Here is a 22,106-nt window from a genome sequence, read left to right on the forward strand (position 1 = left end):
CTCCAGTGTTTGTGTTCTTCACATAGGCTACATGGATTCATTCGGTACACCTCTGTGCTCAATCGAAGGCCCCGAACCTATACGGTTCAGTACAAAAGAGTGCACCGTTACACCCCTAGTATTTAGTGTTTTGTTTATGGCTCAAGATGGTGAAAAAGAAAAAAAAATGTAAAGAGTTAAAAACAAACTGTATGGAAAAACACAGTTTCAGTGACATGCGGAAGAACTTCTATGGGCAGGACCAGGAAAATTTTCAGTAAACTTAACTGAATTTGTGATTCATACCGGTTGATAAAGACTTTTTCAATTATAAGAGACTGTTTTTATCATGTAACAGATGATTTTCAGGTATAAAGAATACAGTCCTTTTTAAGTCAGTGGTTTTTACTCATTTTATTTCTTCATTGTCTGTGGAATACATGGGATGATGTACGAGTGGATCATTATTATACAATCAAATGAAAGTCAAAAATAATACAAGACTGCTGTAGATCACTCATTTCCTTTAAACATCACCAACTTCCATTGTACTAAAACGTTTCCATAACAATTTACTTTTAGACATGTTTAGTCCCTATAAACAGAATTATGTGTTTGTAAGTTAATGTATATTATGACAAAAACACATTAGATACATTGCTCATAGGGCTGGGCGATATGGAAAAAAAAACATATCACGATATTTTTTCAAATCAGATGATATCGATATGTATCACAAAATAAATCAAATCCAAACTCATAAGTTAGTTGTGAAGACCTGTGAAAGAGAGAGAAATACATACAATGTGGTACTTATGGAGAAGTCCCTCTGCTCTTAGAATCCCCCCCCCACTGTTACGTTTTATTCCCCAGCTTTATACATCTTCCCCCAGCCCCCAACTTAAGATTTATTGACCCCCGTCTTATAAGCGTCTTACGTTTCACTTATACGCCGGTATGGTTTACATGTATTAGTATTGTGGTAGATACGCCCCCCACACACACACACACACACACACACACACACACATATGATTTCTTTAATCATTAGTTAATGTTGGTTTGTCTGTATGTTTTTGAGTTTCTTTGTTACAACATGAAAAACTGAACTAATGATTCATAATCCATAAAAACATTTAAAGTTCAGAATCTTAATCATTTCAATTATGCTTCCTTTTCAGAGTAAATGCACATAAAATACATTCCACTGAAGATGACTTTGAACATTACATTTTGCTAACAAAAACCCTTCGATATGAGTCACGGATTTTGGTCAAATTCAGTCCATATATTAACGGGTTAAAGAGTGGCTGACATGTGATCCAGTATAATGACAGAAAAATACGCAGCACACTGGGTAAAGAGCTCATATTAAACCTGCTCTGAAATATTTCAAAGCTTCCTCCGATAGTAAAGTTCAACAGTGAAGCCAGGTGAGGTGTACAGGTACTGATGGCCTTTTGTCTGGTCTCTTTAGATCCTGAAAAACACACTTTAAGAATCTTCATGTAAGTGTACAAAAACACACTCAGGATTCCAATTATTACGATAACTGTATAAACTATTCCATAGATGTTATTGACTGTGGTATCTGAACAGGCCAGTTTAACTATAGAGTAATTATCACAGTAGACTTTGGGGATAATGTTTCCACACAGCTGTAAAGGGGCACTTAAAGAAACCATAACACCAGCCTCCACAAAACGATAAACCCACGTCAGAGCAATAAGTACAGCAGCTTTTCGACATGTCATATGAGTGTGACACTGCAGCGGAAAACAGATGGCCAGGTATCGGTCGTAAGACACAGCAGCCAAGATACAAATTTGGACATTTATATATGAAAAAAATATATAAACCTGCAGGAAACAAAGTGAAATAGAAATAGTGTGAATGTCTTTGAGAATCTGAACCAGAAGGAATGGAAACAATCCTGCACTACCGAACAGTTCATTAACAAACAGACTGCACAGAAAAAGGTACATGGGTTCATGTAAGCTCCTGTTCACACAGATAACCACAATCAGCAGAACATTAGTGCAAATTATTACAGCATAAACACACACAACAACCAAGAAATACAGATATTTTAAAAGTCCAGAGTCAAGGTATGCGGAAAGAGTGAAATATGAAAAATGTGAAGTGTTTCCCATCATCCTTTTGGACAAAACCATCAATTATCTCTGAAAAGGATATGAGTATATATCACCTGTTTAACAAAGTGCAGTTTAAGGAACTAAACAAGTCATTCATCTGCTGCACAAATTCTTCCCCATCTATCTGCACTAAACGTCATCTGCTGCTTATATCCAACTTTTCAGCATCAGTGTGACGTCACCATCCTGATGAGTCAGACTGAGGTCACTTCAGGTCAAACAAAACACCTAAGAATACCAAGACACCAACTTTATAAAACTGAAACCATTAGAAACAACAGAAATGGTCAATTCTGGTCCAGCTTCACCCTGACTGGAGGCTGGTCAGAACTGATCACTTGTCGGAATGATTGTCGTGATGTCCCAATTTGAACTTTTTTTGCTTCCAATCTGATTTTTTTAATGATTAGTTTTGCCGATACCGATCCCGATACTTTTTACTATGAAATTTTTATTTAAATTTGGAGTCATTATTTATAGGTTATCATGCTATTATTTTACTTGAGATCAGAATTGGGCTGAATGTGGAACCTGAACTAAAGCAAGTATGACACCTTTGACTCCTGATTACTTTAGTATAATTTTTTGTACTTTCCAAATTCATATTGTGGGCCAAATTAGAACCTTTGGTGGGCTGGTTTTGGCCCACGGGCTGTATGTTTGCCGTAGACCCTGCTATAGCACGTCTATGAACAGGTTTACCCAAAGATTATATGGGGGTGCGTTCTGTGTTGTACGTATCTCACGACGAGTATGCGCAGACCATACAACCGTACAAAGTGAAAGTGAAACTTAAGACGCTTTACTAATTCCTCTAGTCTCCCACTGTCATGCAGCTCATTTTCCTTTTCCTTATCTTTGGAAACTTTAATTTGAAGGGGCAGGACATTTGCTTAAAGGGGCATTGCCCCCTCAGCCTGATCTCGTGACGAAATCTGATCCAATTTTCTAAAAAATGCCAGATTGGCAGCCAATACCAATCTTCTTTAGATTGGATCTGGACATCTCTAAATGACATATGTAAGGTTCACACAAAGAATCTGAATGTTCTCCAATGTCTACAGCCCTATTCACAAAGGACTAGCATGACCTGTGAACGTCAGGTTATTTGTAATGATTGTGGAGGTCGGAAGGGCTGTTTGGAGTGAACTGACAATCATGTTTCCATCAGTCTGCCCCAGGGCAGCTGTGGCTAAAGATGTTGTTCACCACCACCAGTGTGTGACTGTAGCGTGAATGAATAATGGACTGAATGTAAAGCACTTTGTTTAACTAGAAAATGCTACATAAAACCAATCCATGATCATCATTATTATTATCATTATTATCATCATCATCATCACCATTGTTATTATTACACAATGCCTCAGCTGATCCCATGGGTTTTCTATGAGATTCAGATCTGAAGAGAGTGCAGGCCTCTCCATGTGAGGTACCCCAGCCTCCAACAGCTGTTGCCTGATGATGTGACCTTGAAGAGCTGGGGCACTGCCATCCATAAAGATGAAATTAGGCCTGTGTTGCTCACGTAGAGGCTCAATGACTGGATTAATGATGTTTTTCAGGTAGTAGTGGCTTGTCGCAGTACCATCCACAAAGTGTAGGGCAGTTCTGTATTAACTAGACACACCTGCCCAGACTGTAATACCACAACCTCCAAAGGCTTGTCTGGTGACAACAGCCGCTGATGCACAGCATTGTCCTTGATGTCTCCAGCTGCGTTGCCAGCAATAATTTCTGGTCAATGTGAATTAACTTTCATCAGAGAACAGCACTGAGGCCCACTGGTTCCTCATCCAGATCAAATGTTCCCTTGCCCAGGTAAGACGTTGACACCTGTGCCTGGTGGTGTGGTCAGGTACCCTTGCAAGTCGTCTACCATGCAGACCTTGCTGATGTAATTGGTTTCTAATGGTTAGAGATGACACTCGTACACCTCTCACCACCCTTAAACGTGCCTGGAGTTGAGTGGAATTCATTAACCAGCTCCGCAGGACACTCTTCACATGTGGATGTGGCCAAAGGACAACCCCTTCTATGCCTTTCTGTGTCTCTTCCAGTCTCTTTGTGTCTTTGTTGCAACCTGCTGATGAATCTGTGTTATTCTAAACTCAGCGGCAACTTCCTTCTGAGAAAATCCTGTCTGAAGCCTCACAATGGATAGGTACCGTTGATCAATTGTTAGGTGTCCTCTTGGTCTCATGATGTTGAAATGTGAACGGCACGATGAAGAGAACCGTTTGAACATAAATTGTCACTGAAGCAGAGCATTTAGTGGTTGATTCATGGATCACTTTTATCACCTTGTTAATCACCTTGTTAGACAACAGCATATTATGCATTAAGTACTGAAACACTGAACAGTTGGATATGTGCAATCAAACATTTAGAGATGGTCAAATTAAGTTCACTTGTAAAGGTTTTATTGCATTTTAGGTGCATTCTAAAATTTCATCCAAAAGCCGAATATCCCTAACTTTTTGTGACTCGTGTATTTGGGCAGAAAATGAGCAATCCACCCAGTGGAAAGCTGTCAAGTACAGACAGAAAAATGCAGAGGGTGACCTCTGTCATGATATGCAGAATTGCACTGAAAGGAAAATTACGACATGTTCTAGCAACAGGGTGAAGCGCAAAGGTGACTCAAGGTCAAGGTAACTTTATTTGTACTTGTGGGTAGATTTGTTCTGCACTCAGTTTGAGTTGGTTTGATAAAATGTCCACTAGGCTGAAGGCTACTACTCTCTCCAGCTTTAATAAGGCACCGTTTTAATGGCAGATGATTGAAATCACATTGCCTCAGGCAGTTTCATAAGTCTGCAATTTATTGTCATATTTTGGTGCATCCTGCATTTGAGTTTTATCAATCTTTAAATGACGATCCACTATGGAAATCCATGGGAAAAAATATATATGACTGGCCAACATTACATAACTTAATTCCAAAATATTGATGGTTTTGCTAGTAGGGTTGTGTATTGGCAAGAATCAGGCAATACAATACAAATTACAATACTAGTATCATGATATGATATATCACGATATATCATGATACTGTTAAAAAGGCCATTTTTCTTTGTTTCTTTTTTTGAAATGATTATTTCCTTGAAAAATTGAATTACACCAGAGATATGCTATATGCTATGCTATATGATATGCTATGCTAAATACTAATCACATTTTTATTGATCAAAACTCTATCTAATCAGTCTAATGCTATGTCACAAAATGTTCCTGTGTTAAAACTTAAATAATGTTTTACAGACATAACAGTTTAAGATTCTGTTCAAATGTTCATATTCTATTAGTTTATAACTAACATCAGAACATTATTTTTGTGCAATTCCAACAAAGGAAATAACATTATTTAATAAAAGAGTGTTAAATAATAACAAATAAAATATAAACAAAAAAGAAAAACAAAAAAACAAAAATGAACCTCCACAAAATCTGCATCTGAATAAATACCTAAAAATATCGATACAGTACTTTTTGAAATCGATACAGTATTGAGAAATGAAATATTGCGATATATTGTTGTTATATTGATAGTCCACAGTATACAAACACATGCATTTATTCCTTCACATATTTCTATCTCTGTTGAATTCACCTGGTGGCTCTGCCTTTTGTTTACCCTTTGACAGGGTGAATTGTCTGTCCTTAGCTTCATTGATAATGCCTTTACTCAGCTGCCAGGTGCTGAACTCCAAGAGAACAGTCTGAGTGAACTGAACTAACTCTGAACACCTGATCTGGAACCACAAAACAGGTCATTGTTTAATAACTCAGGGTTCACGGTTAAACCCACTGCTTGGAACAGGGCCCAGGGAAACCTATTAAAGTCTCAGGTCCAGTGTTTATCAGTATTGTGTCAGCAAAAGCCTTTCATCCTGATAATGAAACACTAGTTTTACATTATATGTACATGAAATACACCCATGAACACATTACTATTGAAATGAAAACATTGGACCATTATGTTCAGAATCTGTCCTTTTTCAGATTTAATACACTCATAATCACATACTACCATTAGATTCATCTGATTTCCATTGCTCATTAATATATACTAGAAAGTAGACTTCTACAGATGACGTGAATTTTAGTCAAATTCAGTCCATATATTAATGGACTAAAGAGCGGCTGACATATGAGAAAGTACAATGACAGAAAGATACGGAGCACAGTGGGTAAATAGGTCATAATAAACCTGCTCTGAAATATTTCAAAACTTCCTCCGATAGCAAAATTTAACAGTGAAGCAATATGAGGTGTACAGGTACCGACAGCTTTATGTCTGGTCTGTTTAGATCCAGAAAAACACACTTTAAGGATCTTCATATATGAGTAAAGAATGACACTCAGGACACTAAACAACATGATATCTGTATAAACTATTCCGTAAATGTTATTGACTGTTGTGTCTGAACAGGCCAACTTGACAACTGCATAATTATCACAGTAGACTTTGTGAACAACGTTTCCACACAGATGTAAAGGAGCACTTAAAGAAACCATAACACCAACCTCCACAAACGGATAAACCCATGTCAGAGCAATAAGTACAGCAGCTTTTCTAGACGTCATATGAGTGTGATACTGCAGAGGATGACAGATAGACAAATATCTGTCCTAAGACATGGCGGCCAGGATACAAAGTTCGACATTTGCATATGAAAAAATACCAAAAATCTGCAGGAAACAAAATGAAACAGGAATAGTGTGAATGTCTCTGAGGATCTCAATCAGTAGTAACGGAAACACAGCTGTGCTGCCCAACAGTTCATTAACAAACAAACCCCACAGAAAAAAGTACATGGGTTCATGTAAGCTTCTGTTCACACAGATAACCACAATCAGCAGAACATTGGACACAATGATTACAATATATAAACACATGACAACTAAGAAATGTAGGTATTTTAAAAGTCCAGAGTCAAGGTAAGCAGAAAGAATGAAATATGAAAAATGAGTAGAGTTAATCATCATCCTTTTGAGTAAAAATAAATAAGTAAAATGTAACCAACCAAAAGTGCAGTTTAAGGAAGTAAACAAGTCATTCATCTGTGGCACAAACTCTTCCCCATCCATCACTAAACTTCATCTGCTGCTTATATCCAACTTTTCAACACCAGTGTGACGTCACCATCCTGATGAGTCAGACTGAGGTCACTTCAGATCAAAGAAAACACCTCAGAATACCAAGAGACCAACTTTAAAAAACAGAAATCATTAGAAAACATAACATGCCTGCACTTGAAAACCCTCCTAAAAACCAAACTAACCCACCTATGACACTGTATTTTTCCATTTTACCCCTTGAAGCTTGTAACCCTGTAATGTCAATAAATCCCACAACATGGAACAAATCAGAAAAACACAGACATCGTAGCTACATAATATTATATTCCGATTACAAAACATAGAAATCATGGCTTAAACATATTTAGGGGTATAACGGTGCACTGTTTTGTATCGAACCATTTCGGTTCAGGGCCTTCCATACAATACAGAGGTGTACCTAACAAATACATGTAGCCTATGTGAAGAACACAAACACTGGGGAAGCAGGGTGGACACAAGCAGAACCCACGTGCACGGTGTCCCCTATATGCATTCAGCAACGGTGCCATGCCATCGCATAGCACAGTTGCAAACGCCCCCTCCCCCCCGAAAAAAAACACTTTATTCTGAGGCTGGGGCCCCAATAATGGGGGGTAAACATGACAACAGAGAGTATAACAGAGGCACAGAAGCCAGGTCGGACATTCAAAGCATGTTAAGTTTCACTTTCGGTTTTCAGTAGTTACAGAGTGCGCCCCCCCCCACTGGTCTCCTTCACTGTACTGAAAAAGTATCAAAAATGTGTCAAACTGAAGACCCCTGTATCGAAAACGCATTCTAATTATATAATGCTTAGGTTTTTATATGTTCTTCAACTGTATCATTCCAACAGTACAAGTGTTGATATCACAATAACGATTAATTTTCATATATCATGTAGCTCTTGTGTATAAGTATTTTTTTCTTTTACACCCACAGATAGAATACTCACAATTTGTAACCTCATGGCAGAGAAAGCCTTGCACCCCCACCCCCCCGGGATCTCTGGTGTGCACCCCAGGTCAAGCACCACTGTTCGACACTCCCACATTGTACCTTACATATTCCAACATGATCATATGGAAGCATGTCACAGGTCAGACCTCACACTGAACATCCACTGATGTTATTTTTTACAGATTTCTGATCTTTGTTATATATGGGATATAGTACTCTAAGGATCTGCTGCAGAAACCATGTCGATCCATAAACGTCTGTACTCTTGGATTATATCTTTTTTGTCCAATGTGGGAGATAACACTTTAGTAACTACATTAGTACAAACTCTGTTCTAAGTATAGTATGATTATTTGAGTACTACTCAGGACATTTTCCTACAGGTTGACTCCAGGTTTAAACCGACCCTCTCCTTGTTTATTCAGTCGTTGGATTATCAAACCCCCAGGTTAAAAGAGGTGGTTCAGGACAGTAGGCAGATTGTAGTAATAAACTACATGAGCTAAAATGTTGTTCTGTCAGATACACAAGATTATTCTGTTTTTGTCCCATTGTGTTTGTAAATGAGCCACGGGGTTGTGTTCACACCTGTAAACTCAACAGGACTTCATGTTTTGGCATCTCTGCATTGAACTTTTTTAGTTTGGTCTGAAAACACAGAATGTTCACAACTTGAACTAAGTGAATCAGCACCAACAGACCAGAACCACAGTGATGAGGTGTCCTTCAATTTCAAACGTTTAGCTGGTGAAAGGGAAATTACACTTTGACAAACAACCATGCAGTAAACAAAGTGGAATAAAACTAGTTTTTCGCTGTACAGTTGACAAACTAACAGTGGAATTCTTTATGTTTAAATAGATTATAAAATTTTAAAGCTTTTAATCCAAGATGTGGAATGTGGAAAATGAATACAGCCATAGTATCTTACTTTAAGTATCTGTTAAAAAGATCAGTGTATTTTACTCTTCAACTTTCTGTCTGGTTTTCTTTTAGTCTGAGTTTTACAGTGCTCTTAGTTAGATTTTTTGAATTTTAATCATGTTTTGTTGTTTTACCTTGTTGGCCGCACAGCAAAACCTCCATGTGCAGAGTGAAAGCAGATCCTACACAGTCTGTACAAACTCTGGAGAAACCTGGACCGACAGGGCAACATCCATCTGCAAGGAGGATGAGTTTCAGCTTCAGGAGATACACAGATCCCATCCTTCAGGCTATCGTTGGTGTCCATGATGAACAGGAGGAAAACCCACCTTCACCAGCAGAAGAGTATTCACTACTCCGGACGGCAGTTCCAAAACATCTAAAGGAGTTTCTCCCATCACATTTTTTCCTTCTACTGTTTCATTTTATCCACAACAGAAGAACAGCCATTTTTACGATTTTTACTGACGACAGAAACCGTTAGCGTTAGCTTAGCCGCTAGCTCTGCTCCAGGTACAGTGTCCGTCAGCGATAGAACTGTGTCAAACACAAATATCAGAGTTCAACGATCCATACCAAAGTCCAAAACAAGAATAAAAGACACTGAAAACACAGGATACTATTTCTCTCATATTGTAATAAGTAAGGTGTTGACTGCTTTGGCGCCATTTTGCCGCTTCCTGTTTCTCCTCACCTTTGACCTTTGGCCTTTCCGGTCAAAATAAACAGGAGTGTTTGTTTAACTTTTTTTTTTTTTTTTTTTTTTTTTTTTACTATTGATGAAAGATTAAGAATCACCACATGTACGAATTGTAAGTTGGAAATAGTCAATAACTATGTAGTATAATCATTATAATAATATTGAATTAATTAGAATATTGACAACAAATGTACATTGTGCTGTGACCTGTCGTACTGAACTTTCACGCTGTTAAAACTCACAAATTATTCAAACTATTTTTAAACTTCATTTTTTATTAATTTCTCATGATAAGAAAATGACGCAGTTACTCTCATGGTTTTTAAAATTACTTATTTAATTAGATTTCTGCAAAAACCAGACTTTTACAGATGATATGGATTTTGGAAAAATTCAGTCCGTGCATTAAAGGGTTTAAAAAAAAAAAAAAAGAGAAAAAAAAGGTGGCTGACATGTGAGGACTCACAATAATAAAGGTTTCTCAACATATTGGGAACATGCCTCATATTAAACCTGCTCTGGATGATGTTAAAAAAAAAAAAACAAAAGTAAAGTTTAACAGTGAAGCCAGGTGAGGTGTGCAGGTACTGACAGCTTTACTTCTGGACTGTTTAGATCCAGAAAAACACACTTTAAGGATCCTCATGTAGGTGTAGACAATTAAAATAAAGGACATTAGATGGTCAGACATGTGGTGATGAGTTCATATTGACTGTGGTGTCAGAACAGGCCAGTGTAACTACAGAGTAATTATCACAGTAGACCTTATCAATAATGTTTACACACAGATGTAAATGCATGATTAATGAAGCCAGGAAAGGACACAACCAACACAGAAACAAATGCTGAGTTTGAATAGTGAATTTTCTGAATGAAACTGAGAGAATATGAGCAGCGGGTATCTGAGTGATCAGACCTGGTCCAGATCCACATCCAGGTACCATCAAACCATGTGTTTATGTCATTAAAGTGAAGAAATAAAGTGACAAAAACATGATGTAACCGTTGTTTGGTCTCAACAGGATGACAAAACACCCAGAGCGAAGGCTGCCGGCGGTGTGTTTTCAGCTAACTATGGCGATGGCATGGTGTTCCTCCTGCTAATTGGTCCTCTTGAGTGTCCAAGTGTCCACGGGTCCACAGTGACTCATTACTGTTAAAACTGCAGACATGATGAAACACACCGAAGCCACGCCATCATCACACAGGGAAGAAATACTTTTACATCATTCTCTTTTTCATCATTCATTCTTCACACCACATCTTCCCGTTACTGCCTGCATTTGGACACATGTGTCTGTACTCTACTTGATTTTGACCTTAACGTTTATTCGTTATTTTTATTTAACGTCACTGTGCATTTTCACAACATCCAGAATGAGTTAAATAAAATAAATAACAAGACAAAGAAAAGACGAATCCATCTGAGCAAACATTAGAACAGCAACAAGACAAAACCACAAGAGATAAATATTGTAGAAAAGACACAATAGGACGTAACAATGGATGAAACTGTTGATTTATTCCCGTCAGTCTCAGAAAACCATTAGATGAACGTTAATAAAACCTTATTAACATCAGTTTAACATGTCTGTGTAGGTTCTCATTTGCCCACATCGTCATTCTTCTCGGTTCAACTGGAGCTAAACCAGTCCAGCTGAACCGAGAAGAACTACCAAGAAAAAATTAGTTTAACATCTTATTTCACATGCCTGTGTTTTGAATATCACTAAACTGTTAACTGACCTGGTTTTATAACAACTACAAACACAGAAGATGAAGTATTTTCTGTATAATGCATGCAGTTAACATGTATTATATAGAAAATAACATGCTAGTTAGCATGCTAGCTCCATTTGTATTCATGCCATTTTCTTTATATTTCAGGTTTCACATTTTGTCTGTCTTATCTTATCTTATCTTATCTTATCTTATCTTATCTTATCTTATCTTATCTTATCTTATCTTATCTTATCTTTATTTACCACACAGATCTATGTCTATCACACCAAACCTACATTCCTCATCAACAGGTGTACAGTTCATACACTGACACCGTTTACATGACATGACAAATCTGATCACCAGGAGAAATCAGATAACTGTAATGATTGGATTTGGATGCTCTTTGAAAAACCTTGGTTTACATGTTTCAGTCTATTATTGGATTTCTTTAGGTAGAAGGTAGAGTCAAACTTTCTGTTTTTTTTTTTTTTTTTGGGGGGGGGGGGGGGGGGGGCACGTGTGAAGATGAAGGAATTAAATCAATTAGATGAACAGGTATACGTGCACGAAGACATCAGAGTGTTGGGGACAAATCCAGGTGCGTTGATTTCTCATAATCAGATTACTGCTGTTATCTGAAAACAGATCAGATTATACTGTTTACATGAACTATAATAATCTGATAACTCCACAAATCAGATACTGATTAGAGTTTAGTATGAATGTAAATGGGTTCAGTGAAAACCAGGTAAATAGGATCAATTTACTCCCTGAACCAAATATGAAAATAATACCATAAATAGAAAAAATAATAATCTCAACATTTATACGCTGTATTCCAGATTGAAAGTCTACTGTAACAGAATGCTCTTCATGATTTTACGGTTCAGTTGTTGTAGGTTCAAAATATGTAGTTTTTGCCATTATTATAGACTATGTAGAGAAGCAAGAAAAGTGGGAGGAAGGAGAGGACTTGATCAGTAACAGACCAGGACTGGGAACCCAAACCCAGGTTCAAGAGTTCAGACTTCGGACAGTAAGAACCAGTACAGATAGAAGGAGTTTCAGAAACACAACTTAAAATGAACTTATTAAAAGAAAGTCAGAGTTTAAAAAGACACATCTTTACCAAAAATGATCCACTGACATCAACACAGACCAAACGATTAAAAAATATACATTTAAAAATTAAAAACCATTTCTTAGGGAGACACAAGGGTTCATTTATTGACCTCTGTTCAGTGAAGTTTAAAGATAAACATAAATGAAGTCTTCAAATATGTAAAATGTTTATTATCTTGTGTCAGCGTCAGTTAGATGTTAAAGTGTAATGTTGACAGAAGACAAGATGATCACCAATGATTGAAATTCGAGTGTTAAAAAAAAAAAAACTATCAGAAGAATGAAAACATGATGAATAAATGACACATTGATTGATTATGATGAATGAGATCCATGAACCGGTGTCTGACGGTGATGGGTACATGTCGACCATCTAAATGTGTCGGTTCTAGTAGTGATTTATATGAAACAGAATCTGAACCGGCCCATGTCCATGTTCAAAGGGCTCATCCGGATCCTACTGAGACTCAGTGTGAACCTACACCAGGACCAGGTTCTGCCCACACTGACCTCAAAACGGACTGACAGTTTTAGGTCGAGGTTCTAAAACCCAGCCAGTGTTTGGGTCACTAATGCAGAGACATGTAGACGTAATGTCCAACAGACTGTTCAGGTCAAAGGTTAAACCGTCAGTGTACGAATGACTTCACACGTTTAATTTCAATGCAACTTTCCAACTCACACTAAAAACTCTGAAATGACACTAATGTACATAGTTCCTATGGTCTGTGAGGAATGGTGTGTTTTTATTCACACGGTCAGTTTAACCTCAGCGGAAACAGTGATGATGTCATGAGTGAAATATTGTTAAAGCTACTTTAAACTGTATTAATGTGATAAAAAAAAACATGGTTTACATTAAAGAAAACTATATTTTCATTCTGCTTTTGCAAATAAACCAATAAATGAACATTCATTGTTCTTACGCTTATGCTGAACACGAACTTACTGATTGGAGACTGATCTCATGGAGGTGTTTAACTTGTTTCTCCTCATGGTCATGACTGGTGTTAATTATCTCTGAATCCACCAGATGTCACTATGTCTAATAAATCTGAACTCGGGCTGTGGATTATCTGTTCCTCTGGTCTGGTCTGATAAATGAGTTAGAAAACACACTTTAAACAATATATTATCATTATCATTATTATTATTCGTATTATTATTATCATGAATAATAATAATAATAATAATAATAATAATAATAATAATAATAATAAAACACATTTTAAACTGTATAAATTTAATAAATGTTTAAAAAAAAACTTGACTTTAAACAGTATGAATTCAACATGTCAAACAGTGCAAAATGAATTTAAAAAGACAATGAAACAGTGCTTGTGTCCAAGACCAGCCAGCCCTCCCTCTCCCAGTCCTGTGCCCTCACACATGCACCAGAACAACTGATTCCTTTGAAATCTTTACTTGCAAAAATAAACATGAAGTACAGTTTACAGCTTTGTCATAGATCTCCTTCAGACAGTTGACTGAAACAGGGGCAGTATGTTGCACATGCACATCATGTCACCACCGGCTTTGATGCATGTGCACATGTGCATGTGTAATTACAACTACACTAATAAATAGTTTGATATTTTCAGTTGCAGACAACAACATGTTTTGAGTGGGTTCATACAGACTTTTGATTACCTTATCACGTGTAAAACTATTTCCTCTTTAATATGCACAAATGCATTTCTCAGTTTGTAACCTCAATGCAAACAAAGCCTCGCGGCTCCTCTGCAATCTCTGGCGCCCCCTTGTGGAGGAAGTGCACCCCGGTTAAGAACCACTGCTTTTAACCACAACAATGTCATAAACAGATATCGAATAAGTGTAAACTTAAAAACACACACACTTTAGAATCGAAAATCTAAAAGAAAATAGTTTTAAACTGCAGAAGTGAAACGTTGAAATACCACTGTAAATTTGATAATTTGATAATTAAAATTAAAATTTAACGTGGTCCCTTATACAGATTTTTTTTTTTTAATTTTTATTGTTGATTCATGCATTTATTGGATTGTTATGTCCATCCATTTTAGTAAAAACAGATGGATCATTACTTTAAATAGATAGTATAACATGTCAAAAAGTTTTCAGAAACAGAAACAAGAATAGTTTTCATAATATGGACATCCTGGTATGTAGGTACACAAACAGAAAAAGATATTAAGTAAAAGTAATAAAAATCTAATGACAAACACACACACACACACACACACATACACACACACACACACACACACACATATATATATATATATATATATATATATATATATATATATATATATATATATATATATATATATATATATATATATTTCTAAGCTGTATGCCTTTTTTTTTTTCTATTTTACTATTGGCTGCAGGTACAAAAATAGATTTCGCTGTGCATTGTACTCTGTATAACTGCATGTGACAAACAAACCTAAGTAATAAAGCACTCCATGTAAGAAATTGGATTAAAACAAGTCCTTTAAGTTTAATGCATGGATGAGAAAAATATTAAAAAATAATCCAATGTATTTTTAAAGCACAATAGAAACAACAGGATGCAAAAATGCAATAGACAATAAACAAATAAATTTTTTAAAATGCATAAAACAGTGCAAAATGTAGCAACTATATTCATTTCAGTATATGTAGTAAATATGCTTTATATTTTTATATTACCCAAATCCATACAGCCTTCTGTACAGTAACATTAACATGTTTAACTTTTAATGTAATTTGAAAACTTTAACAACATACCTGTTTTACGTATTGAAACTTTAACTTGCACTTTTTTTTTTCAACTTTATTAATCAAAATCTGGTTATACATTCAATCAGTTTCATAGAAAAAGACTTATTTTCCAGACTGAGTAACAATATCAAACTTAAGTGAACAATATTAGTAAGGAACATCATAAAATAAAATAAAATAAAATAAAATAAAATAAAATAAAATAAAATAAAGTCAGAGGTCTAATCAGGAATTTATACATTCAAATTTTCATGAACAATCAAAGCTCGTTTGGTTTTCACATGTCTCAGTGTCTTTTTCCTTATACAGAATAAAATAAACCTCTCAGTCTAAAACACCAGGACCATTTTGTCGGTGTTTTTTGAACAGGCAGCTCCGCGGACCCCTCTGTTCAGGATAATTTCCCAGCATGCCTTTTCAGCTTCCTTTTCCGCCATCTTTGCCGTCACAGTGCAGGTAAGGAATCCAATATGTCTGACAAATTGTCTGTTTTAAACCTTAAATCTCTTTTATTTCTCGTCCATAAACACCGAGTTAGTATCAATACATTGTCCCGCCATGGGTCGGGGTATTTTGGTTTCTGTGGGTTCCGTGATGGTGGAGATGTGGTTCAGATGGAGCTAACAGGCGGCTAACAGGATCAGCTCAGCCCGGAGCAGGGCGCCGGAGCCCCGCAGAGATCTACGGGTCCGCCTGGCCTCTGAGTCCGCAACGCCGGTACTCTGCCCCGGTCTCTGGTTGCCCTGTGACCGGACCGTGTGCTCGTTAACCTCAGAGTGTTTACAATTTAGTACTGGGTCCGGTTCGAGCTCCAATAACATGTTAGCATCTGTCCTTGTGTTTAGTCGTTACTGGTTTAAATTAGCTGTTTTATTCTGAACCTGGATTCAGGACCTTTGAACTCAACTTCGTGTGTTGTTTATGTTATGGTATGTTTTATATCTTATAAGGTTTAGTCTTGCTTTGTATGAGTAGGCTGTTAGTTGTGTGAGTTAGCTTCCGGCTAACACCGGTACAACCTGCATGAACTGTGCAACATGTTAATGACAGGAGAGAGTAGGTCTCAGCAGCAGAACCTGGTCAAAACATTGAATAGACTGAATTGTTTATAGAATGATGTAGATCTGAAGTACCCAAGTTTCATCCAAACGCACCAATCCTCCAACCTGGGAGAGTCGAAACATGTCAGAACTGCAGAAATCATTGTATCAGTCAGTTTGTGTGTTTGAGTAGAAGGGCTGCACTTCTAGTCCAGAGAGAATCAACTTGGTTTAACTCTAAGTTTACATTCCATACAGTGACCTGTAACATGTACATGTATCTTTAAGTAACTGAAACAACTGTGTTTGTGCAGGCGAACTCACCTGGAGAAGACTCACAATGCCTGGAAGGTAAGAACATACACCTGTTTGGGCTAAAAGTGTTTTTAATTTTATTCATGTGTGTAAACAATAGGTTAACTTCAGAACAGTTATGCATCTGATTCTAAGATGATTCCACCTTCATCAGACATGTTACATGATTGGATTTTGCTGTAAATGGTAAAAGGCTGAAAAATATCAAGCTACCTGTTTTCTATGAACCATGTGTGTCTACAGCGGTATGATTTTGTGTTTCCAGACTGTGGAGTAAGGCCATCTTCACTGGCTACAAACGTGGTCTGAGGAACCAGCGCGAACATACGGCTCTGCTGAAAATCGAGGGATGTTACACCAGAGACGAGATCGACTTCTACCTCGGCAAACGTTGCGCCTACGTCTACAAGGCCAAGAAGTAAGACCAGGGTCAGGGGTCAGAGAGCTGTGATGAAGAACAGACTCATGGGCTGTTGGATTTCAGTCAGTGTCAAGATTCAAAGGTTTTCTTATTGACTATTGGCTAGAGGGGTGTCCAATCCTGGTCCTCAAGAACTACTATCCTGCATGTTTTACACGTATCCCACTTCCAACACACCTGATTCAAATGATTAGCCTATCATCAAGCTCTGCAGAATCCTGATGATGACCGTTAGGTGGACTGGAAGAGGGAAGCATCTGAAACATGCTGAGTAGTAGCTCTCAAGGGCTAGGATTGGACACCCCTGCGCTAGATGATCAGGACATAGAGAAGTGAGATACTATCCCTCTTACCTTATTGCTAATGTCAAAGAGGTCTCCCTCAAAAAAGAGATTTCATCTCAAGGGACTTCCTGGTTAAATAAAGGTTGGAAACTAAAAAGACGGAAATAAAAGAGCAAGAATTAATAAAAGGAGTAAATTATACTAGAATATATAATGTATACAACATTCTATGCACAGTGGAAGTGCCATATAGTAACAATGAATAATGGATCAAAACAGCAGCGGTTTGTCTTTCGTATTAAACTTATCAAATGAAGTCATATACAGAAACTGAGACACTGTACGATGTAATAAATGGGGTCCTGTGTGTCCGATGGATTAACCTGATCAAACTCTTAACACCATGAAGAATATCCATGATTTGTCATCAAGAAAAAATTAGGTTTTTATCCATTGGTCATATTTTAGTGGTACTGATTCTTCTGCCTCTGTGCACCTGTGGACCATCTGAATCAGGTTCATGAAGGAGAAATGGTCAACGCCACTCAGACCCGTAATCCGTCTGTTAATAATCTTAAGTGAAGTCTGAGGGTTCAGGTCTGACACCGAGGTAGTTCAGAGGCGTTTGACTGTAGATCAACAGCAGCTTTTCCACATTTACCCATGGTTCATTGTCCACAAGCTGCTTCTGGTGCTTCATAAACCACTCGAAGCCAGAACGATACTAAAAAGGCAGCGTCAGGAACAAGTGTCACCGTTTTAGAGGACGCAATGTCAGAGGGTTGTAATAGACATCAAGTTGAGGCTAACGCCAAAGAACATGTGAGATGCAGCATGGGCAGACAGTGACAGATCATATTAAACAGAAGAAAGGGAATGGAAATAAAGGCGTCAAATGTAGATGATTAAAAAACAAAACAACTATTGAGAAAAAACATTTTTACTATTTTGTGACATTTTGTGAGCTGGAAGAAACAAAAAAAGGACATTTATGTCCCATTGACAGGATTTATTTGCAGCTCCCCATTTTGTTCATGTCTGTGATGAAGTGATGTGGGTTCAGAGTGACGTGGTCTAACTGGTCTGATGCGTCCTGGTCTTTCAGGAACACGGTGACCCCCGGCGGTAAACCCAATAAGACCCGTGTGATCTGGGGGAAAGTGACCCGCGCCCACGGAAGCAGCGGCATGGTCCGAGCCAAGTTTAGCAGCAACCTGCCGGCCAAAGCCATCGGACACAGAGTCAGAGTGGTGAGTCGGACCTGGACCCGGGAAGGGGGGGGGATAAGGTGTTGAAGTTAGTCACTGACCAGGTTTATGTCACCAAAATATGAGGGTTTTTTCCTCCACCATGTTCTTAAAGATGGTTCAGTTTGATTCCACCTAAATGTAAATGAATCTGAAACTGTTTTCATATGTAGAAACGTATCTGATATTTAATAGATCTGATGCTTTTCACTGCAACAACAGTTTACATAGTTGGATTTCAACACAAAAATCCCCAGTGGTTTATTTTTAATGTACAGGCGCATCTGAAAAAATTATAATATTGTAGAAGTTTAATTTTCTTCGTAATCTAATTCAAACAGTGAAACTTAAATTTTAGATTCAGTACAAATTAAATGAAATATTTCGAGCCTTTGGTGTAAATTGTGAACGTTGGTTCACAGATGATGAAAATCAAATAATACTAGGCTGTTTCATATGTTCAGTCAGTAAATGAATCGTAGAACAAATGTACAGGGTTGGTTCTGGATCTGTACAGGGTTGGTCCTGGATCTGTACAGGGTTGGTCCTGGATCTGTACAGGGTTGGTCCTGGATCTGTACAGGGTTGGTCCTGGATCTGTACAGGGTCGGCTCTGGGTCTGTGGGGGATCAGCCTGTGGATCTGAGGTCTTACTGAAGTCCAGGTTTCTTTGAGTGTCTCATCTTCCTTTTGACGAAATTCCACGGATCCTCCATGAGGTCCAGCTCAGACCAGTTTTGACACTGAGCTGGTCCAAGTCCTACTCAGCACCTCCATAAACATCAGCAGCAGATGGAAACATCAGGTCTCAGATGTTTTGGTAGATGGAGGCGTTTGACCTTGGACATGTTCAAACCCAGTGGACCAAAAGGACACCCAGAAGCATCCCTGACTGTGGAGACCTCACACTGGACTTGAAGAAACCTGGACTCTGAGTCTAATCTTCATCCAGACTCTGGAACCTGGATTTACAAATGAGATGTAAAATGGACTTGGAGTACCTCTAAGTACTGGTCCAGGTCTTCTTAGCCCAGATAAGACTCCTCTGCTGGTTCAGGAGTGTCCTGGGTCTACAAATGTGACTTTTACTGTACGTTTCCTGGACTCGTCTGTCCCTGGTGGTTCTTGATGTTTCGACTCCAGCCTTGGTCCAGTCTTTGTGAAGCTCCTCCAGGTTCTTGACTCGTGTTTTCTTGATGCTCATCTCCAGACTGTGGTTGTCCCTGTTACTTGTCCATGCTCTTCTTCCTTGAATCTGCTCTGATCCAGACTCTGAATGTCCAGACCTTCCAGCTCTGATCTTCAGTGGACAACAGTCACTGAGTGTCGTCACTGTGATGAGCTAAACCTGGTTCATGGTGTTTCTACAGTAGAAAGATGGATTTACTCAAACCGGAAATATAATGTTGAGAGCAGACTCTAATTATCAAAATTAAAATAACAATATTTGAAATATTTTACTTGTATTGGGTTTAGAATTTGCAGTTTCTGATATTTACCGACAAATATTAAACCTTTTCACCATATTCAGTTTTTTCTAGATCCATCTGTAATTAACAGATGTTCTCATTTTGAACATGATGGACATAAGGGTTTAGTCCATTAACCCTCTGTTGTCCCGCCCATAGAAATTCTTTAATCACCAAAAGCTCATACTAGAAGCACTCAGAGAGCGCAGACCTCTGCCAAGGCTGATCAGTGGCCCCCCCCGTGGGCCCCCCCACCCCCGATCACCACCAAAATTTAATCATTTCTTCCTTATCCCATTTCCAACAAACTCTGAAAATTTCATCAAAATCTGTCCATAACTTTTTGAGTTATGTTGCACACTAACGGACAGACAGACAGACAAACAAACCCTGGCAAAAACATAACCTCCTTGGCGGAGGTAAATATGAGCAGTGCCATAGTCATGTCAGTTTTTTTTTTATAGTTTTTTTATTTTTTTACATTTTTTTGTATTTCATCAACTTAAGCCATAAACAAAAATGCCAGATACGCAACTGTCATATTTTTAACCCTTTAAATGCCATGTTTGTAAAATAAACAAACCTTATTTTTGATGCAAAAACTTTTTTTTCAGTTTCGATATTTTACATAAAAATTGAATAAAAAAAAAAAAAAAAAAAGTTTTCATCCTGTCATATGTCAATGACTAACACCAACATTGGTAAATATGCATCATTATTTTCAGTGTTAGGTCAAATGTTAAATGTTCTAATATGTGTCAGTGTGTATTTTGTACTCTCTTGGTAGAATGGTGTTAGTATAGGGATTTAACATTGTTTACAATGGGCTGATTTTAGTGGATGGATCAGAATTTTAAAAATGAACAACTTTTACAACATGAAGTTCAAAGTGTGCACAATATGCTCACCTGGATATCAGAATGTTAAATAAAGGTTATTGTTAAACATTGACGTACAGGTTAATGATATTTATTCTATGCGCTGAATATTGATCCTCGTCATTGATCGTATTGATGAACTGCTCCGGTCTGATCGACGTTATGTGTCTACAGTTGATTATAAATGATCTGCCTCAGATTAAATGTGTTAAATCTAACATACTTTAGTTGGATGAACTGAAAACAAATGACTGAAGTTCTGTTTATCTGCTGTTTTTACTGTAAATGAAACAAACATTCCTTTGGACTCGAACCCATTCTATTGTTAATTCACATTTAGATCATAGACTGTATCTGAAACTACAGAAAACCAGCATTTGGACTGAATTTATGTGTATTAGAGACTCAGACTGGGTCAACTTTCATTCCTTTTATTCTGCAGGTTTGTTCTTGTAGACCAGTGTTTGTTGTTGTTGGTTGTGATCGTGGCGGCGGCGGTCATGTGACCCGTGTGTCCTGTGTTTCAGATGCTGTATCCATCGCGGGTCTGAGGAGGAGACGCTGCAGATGTTGATGTTTGTTTGTACATAAACAATAAACAGACGAAGTCCAACCTGCTGTCGGGTCTTTTATTCATGAGGAAAGGGTTAAAGGTCACCAGAATTGAATCTCCATGGTAACGTCAAGATTAAGTACTTGAAAGTGCTTGAATTTTTGGTAAAGTGCTTGCAATTATAACTGATCTGATTTATTTTTTACTATTAACTCTACCAGGTTAGATGCCAAGCCAAAGCTAATTACAGAGAGGTGATACATTCTGGAAAAATAAAACTTTGACCAAAAAAAATTAGCGGGTGTTCCCAGGGAGAATCCAGGTACATTTTTTACAGCATGGCTTCCCTTTTTTTAGGATAAAACTTTGTGTTCTTTAATTTCTAAACATCTTGCTATTCTGAAACATAATTTTAGACGTGTATAGCATAATACAATGTACATCATTGTGAGAAGTGAAAAAAATCCTCAGAATATGCA

General features: G+C 37.6%; 2 protein-coding genes, 1 long non-coding RNA gene and 1 pseudogene across 3 annotated transcripts; 2 read left to right on the forward strand and 2 right to left on the reverse strand.

Moving 5' to 3' along the window:
- Positions 1-1,205: 1,205 nt before the first annotated feature.
- On the reverse strand, positions 1,206-2,132 carry LOC115431177 (olfactory receptor 11A1-like). Its single transcript, XM_030151410.1, has one exon. It carries the CDS (start codon positions 2,130-2,132, stop codon positions 1,206-1,208), a length of 927 nt encoding a protein of 308 aa, XP_030007270.1.
- Positions 2,133-6,197: 4,065 nt separating this feature from the next.
- Positions 6,198-7,124, reverse strand: LOC115431178 (olfactory receptor 11A1-like; annotated as a pseudogene).
- Positions 7,125-15,829: 8,705 nt separating this feature from the next.
- Positions 15,830-21,692, forward strand: rpl35a (ribosomal protein L35a). Its single transcript, XM_030152432.1, has 5 exons — positions 15,830-15,876; positions 16,775-16,811; positions 17,041-17,193; positions 18,586-18,730; positions 21,602-21,692. Exons 2-5 carry the CDS (start codon positions 16,801-16,803, stop codon positions 21,623-21,625), a joined length of 333 nt encoding a protein of 110 aa, XP_030008292.1. The 5' UTR covers positions 15,830-15,876; positions 16,775-16,800; the 3' UTR covers positions 21,626-21,692.
- Positions 20,858-21,051, forward strand: LOC115431787 (uncharacterized). Its single transcript, XR_003937137.1, has 2 exons — positions 20,858-20,927; positions 20,984-21,051. It is a non-coding gene; the product is annotated as an uncharacterized LOC115431787 (long non-coding RNA).
- Positions 21,693-22,106: the final 414 nt, after the last annotated feature.

Source organism: Sphaeramia orbicularis, chromosome 13, assembly GCF_902148855.1.
Source record: "Sphaeramia orbicularis chromosome 13, fSphaOr1.1, whole genome shotgun sequence".
Lineage (NCBI taxonomy): Eukaryota > Metazoa > Chordata > Actinopteri > Kurtiformes > Apogonidae > Sphaeramia > Sphaeramia orbicularis.

Excerpts from the sequence above, each read along its gene's own strand:
- LOC115431177 (XM_030151410.1), bottom strand. The coding sequence starts at position 2,132 with ATGGGAAACACTTCACATTTTTCATATTTCACTCTTTCCGCATACCTT.
- rpl35a (XM_030152432.1), top strand. Across the intron at positions 17,194-18,585 it reads TACGTCTACAAGGCCAAGAA|GAACACGGTGACCCCCGGCG; the intron begins GTAAGACCAGGG and ends CTGGTCTTTCAG. Across the intron at positions 18,731-21,601 it reads TCGGACACAGAGTCAGAGTG|ATGCTGTATCCATCGCGGGT; the intron begins GTGAGTCGGACC and ends CCTGTGTTTCAG.